Source organism: Nicotiana tabacum, chromosome 24 (assembly GCF_000715075.1).
Source record: "Nicotiana tabacum cultivar K326 chromosome 24, ASM71507v2, whole genome shotgun sequence".
NCBI lineage: Eukaryota > Viridiplantae > Streptophyta > Magnoliopsida > Solanales > Solanaceae > Nicotiana > Nicotiana tabacum.
This window is the reverse complement of record NC_134103.1, coordinates 74,921,931-74,925,824: the sequence shown is the minus strand read 5'-3', so window position 1 is coordinate 74,925,824 and position 3,894 is coordinate 74,921,931. Positions and strand designations below refer to the sequence as shown.

General features: G+C 36.8%; 1 protein-coding gene across 1 annotated transcript; it reads left to right on the top strand.

Moving 5' to 3' along the window:
- The first annotated feature begins 345 nt into the window (after window positions 1–345).
- On the top strand, window positions 346–2,763 carry LOC107813749 (amidophosphoribosyltransferase, chloroplastic-like). Its single transcript, XM_075248132.1, has 2 exons — window positions 346–794; window positions 1,208–2,763. The coding sequence occupies exons 1-2, from the start codon at window positions 386–388 to the stop codon at window positions 2,458–2,460; spliced, it is 1,662 nt and encodes a 553-aa protein (XP_075104233.1). The 5' UTR covers window positions 346–385; the 3' UTR covers window positions 2,461–2,763.
- The last annotated feature ends 1,131 nt before the right edge of the window (window positions 2,764–3,894 follow it).

Below are 3,894 nucleotides of genomic sequence, written 5' to 3'. Positions count from 1 at the left end.
CATTTTCTCTAATTTCTTATGATGCATTTTAAAATTTTAAAACGATAACGTGTTGATGCTTTAATTGAGATCGAAATTAGAAGATTTGATCATTGGCACGCAATATTAATTCCTTCATTCGTTTGAAATGGGATTAGTATCACTGACAACTAATTACATCATGTGTTAGTGATACAGATAGTTTAGTTGTTATGAGGGTACCATCTAACGTTTTAATTTAGCGAAATAAAGATTCTGTGGTGGGGGCCACCAAATCTCCTCCACATCCTACTTTGCTTAGAACACAAACTCTCCATATAAAAGGACCATAACCTAGCCCACATTCAATGGCTATTCATAGCCGTCTTCAATTTTTCTTGCGTCCTTTCAATTCTTTTTGCCACCCATGTCCGCCGCTGCTGCCGCCGCCGGTGCCACGGCTGCAACCACCCATCAATCGCATCACGACAACCACTTTCGCTCTTTTGCCGAAACCCCATCTCAAAAGTACTTTTCTTTGGCCCCTAAAACCCTCCCAAAACCCTACAAACACCTCTTCTCTAACACCCGCAAGATTGCTGTAACGGCAGCCTCTTCGAAAAATCCCTTAAAAGACGTCGTTTCGGATGACCATTCTTTCGCTTCTTACTTCGACGACGACGATAAACCCCGAGAAGAGTGTGGCGTTGTTGGCATCTATGGTGATCCAGAAGCCTCTCGGCTATGCTATTTAGCCCTCCACTCACTTCAACATCGCGGCCAAGAAGGCGCTGGCATTGTTGCGGTCCAGGATAACGTGCTTCAAACCATTACAGGTGATTCAGAATTTTAAGTCAAAAAGACATATTTTAAGTCACTGCCTATTCAGTATAACATTGCATCACTCAATTGTGTAGTACTTAGTTTTAAAAAGAAAACTATTTAGCTCTATGTGCATGTATGTTAGCTCTACAATATGAAAAAAGAAAAACTATTTAGCTTTACGTGCATGTGTCTGTGTGTCTATAATATATACACACATAACTTTGTACAAATATAAACGTACACATTTTTATACTACTATATGTATGTGCTAAGTCAAAATTTTAATGGTGGATGTGGACAAGAATTTTACTGCACGAATTCACGAAAATATATATATATATATATATATATATATATATATATATATATATATATATATATATATATATATATTTTCTAATTTCTATACTGGCAACTGTTACAGGTGTTGGATTGGTGGCTGATGTTTTCAACGAGTCAAATCTCAGTCAACTGCCCGGTGACATGGCAATAGGCCACGTAAGGTACTCCACAGCTGGTTCTTCAATGTTAAACAATGTTCAGCCTTTCGTTGCAAGTTATAAATTTGGATCAGTTGGTGTTGCCCACAATGGCAATTTTGTGAATTACCTAGCTCTTCGTGCTGAACTTGAGGAAGACGGGGCAATTTTCAAGACTAGTTCTGATACTGAGGTGGTTCTTCACCTTATTGCTAGATCAAAGAAAAAGCTTTTTCTTTTGAGGATTCTTGAGGCTTGTGAAAAGTTACAAGGAGCTTATTCTATGGTGTTTTCCACTCAGGATAAGTTGGTTGCTGTGAGAGATCCGTACGGGTTTAGGCCATTGGTTATGGGTAAGAGGAAAAATGGTGCTATTGTTTTCGCTTCCGAGACATGTGCATTGGATTTAATTGAGGCTAAATATGAAAGGGAAGTTTTACCTGGTGAGATATTGGTAGTAGATAAAGATCAAGGGGTTCAATCTTTTTCTTTAGTGCCTAAACCTGAGCCAAAATCTTGCATTTTTGAGCATATTTACTTTGCTCAACCAAATTCTGTTGTGTTTGGTAGGTCTGTGTACGAGTCTAGATGTGCATTTGGGGAAATTCTTGCGACTGTAGCGCCCGTGGATTGTGATGTTGTGATTGCAGTGCCTGATTCAGGGGTTGTATCTGCACTTGGATATGCTAAAAAAGCAGGTGTACCATTTCAACAAGGCTTAATAAGGTCACATTATGTTGGTAGGACATTTATCGAGCCATCTCAAAAAATTAGAGATTTCGGGGTGAAGCTTAAGCTTTCGCCTGTTAGGGCGGTGTTGGAGGGGAAAAGAGTCGTTGTTGTGGACGATTCGATAGTGAGAGGGACGACGTCGTCTAAGATTGTGAGATTGTTAAAGGAGGCAGGAGCAAAGGAGGTTCATATGAGGATTGCTAGCCCTCCAATTATAGCTTCTTGTTATTATGGAGTGGATACTCCTAATTCAGAGGAGTTGATATCTAATAGGATGAATGTGGAGGAAATTAGGAAGTTTATAGGGTCAGATTCCTTAGCATTTTTGCCATTGGATAGTTTGAACAAGTTGTTAGGAAGTGATTCTACAAAATATTGTTATGCTTGCTTTTCTGGGAAGTATCCTGTCCAGCCAAAGGACAAAGTGAAAAAGGACGATGGATTAAGTGGAAACATGGGGACATGACTTGATTTTGCCTAAACATATTAGGAAGAGTTAAAGAGCAAAATATCCAACATGAAAAGGAGAGGCAGCGATTTGTTTTATCTTTTCTTTTTGAAATTTTCTTGGTGTCGTCATTTGCATTAAGTTTACTCTATTTATCAACAGTTCAATGAGTTTAGGATTTGTTTGGATGTCACAGCAAAGAGTCAATATACCACAGGTCAGATTCTCGTTTTTTTTTCTTGCTTGTTTCATTTTTCACCTAGCCTTATGTTGGCCTAAGAGTTATGAGAAGGCAGCTGCCTTGGCATTTTTTCGTAACTTTTCTGTCTTTATTTTGATCATCATAAGAGAATCAGTACAAAGGAAACGATATTGGTTTGTTACAAATCCGCGTTACAATCTTAATCTTACAGCTTGGGTGGATGGTTGTTAACGGTGGTATTTTATCATATTGTTACTTTAAATATAATATTTATTTTTATTGTTACTTAAATTTTATTGTATCGTATCATTAAATTCTTAGTTACGTAACAACGAAAAGTGTCACTTTATGTAACGATCGATTTGGTGTGGCCGTGTCATTACCTTAATTTTTTCTCTCATTTTGCCCGTTCTTATTATTAAATAATAATATTTTATCCTTTATCCTAACTTTTTATATAATAATTTTACCTCGTAGCCTAATTTTTCTTTGTATTATTGCAAATTTATTCTTCATATTTTTGGTACATTACTTCATGGATACTATATAGGCTAAAATTTGCCCTAAAATATTTAGGGTAATGCATCATTAAGGAAAGGATCAGTCGAGGTCGGCCAGGGGATAGCGAGATTCGTGGTAAAGAAGGCAACAATGGCCGAGGTCGAGCATCGTTGACAGAACAACAACGACTAGTTTTTGAAATAAGATATTAAAGAGAATATTTTAGTGAATATTCTAGTAAATATTCTCTGCACTCGTACTATTAGGGCGTGTTGGATGAGGGGGGGTATTCATTCAATAAGAACCCTTTTGAGAAGAAGATTCTCTCTCTTGTAAAAATACAAAGATCACCTTTTTATCAAGATTTTTGCTCATATTATTCCACATCTTTCCACCAGATCGGAGAATTGATCAAGTGAATCTTAGATCTATCTATCATTCATATTGTCAGGAGAAATATTCGTCCAATCCATCCAATATTGAGTGAATCATTCCTCTTATTTACTTAAATGCCATTTATTATTATTTATTGCTAGTTACACCTCCATTATTGCTCACACTTTAAGAATATTTTTGTACTTATTGTTATCAACCCTTTACGGGATTTGTCCCCATCTCCCACACGTTTTCAAGATTTGCATCTAGAGTTATTATCTTTAACTAGATTTAACCCATTATTACATAAATTAAATAGTTTCGCCGAAAGTTATACTTTTTGGTCAAACTATTTGGCGCCGTCTGTGAGAATT

Coding starts and splice junctions, on each gene's coding strand:
- LOC107813749 (XM_075248132.1), top strand. CDS start 386: ATGTCCGCCGCTGCTGCCGCCGCCGGTGCCACGGCTGCAACCACCCAT. Junction 795..1,207: donor CGTGCTTCAAACCATTACAG/GTGATTCAGAAT, acceptor CAACTGTTACAG/GTGTTGGATTGGTGGCTGAT.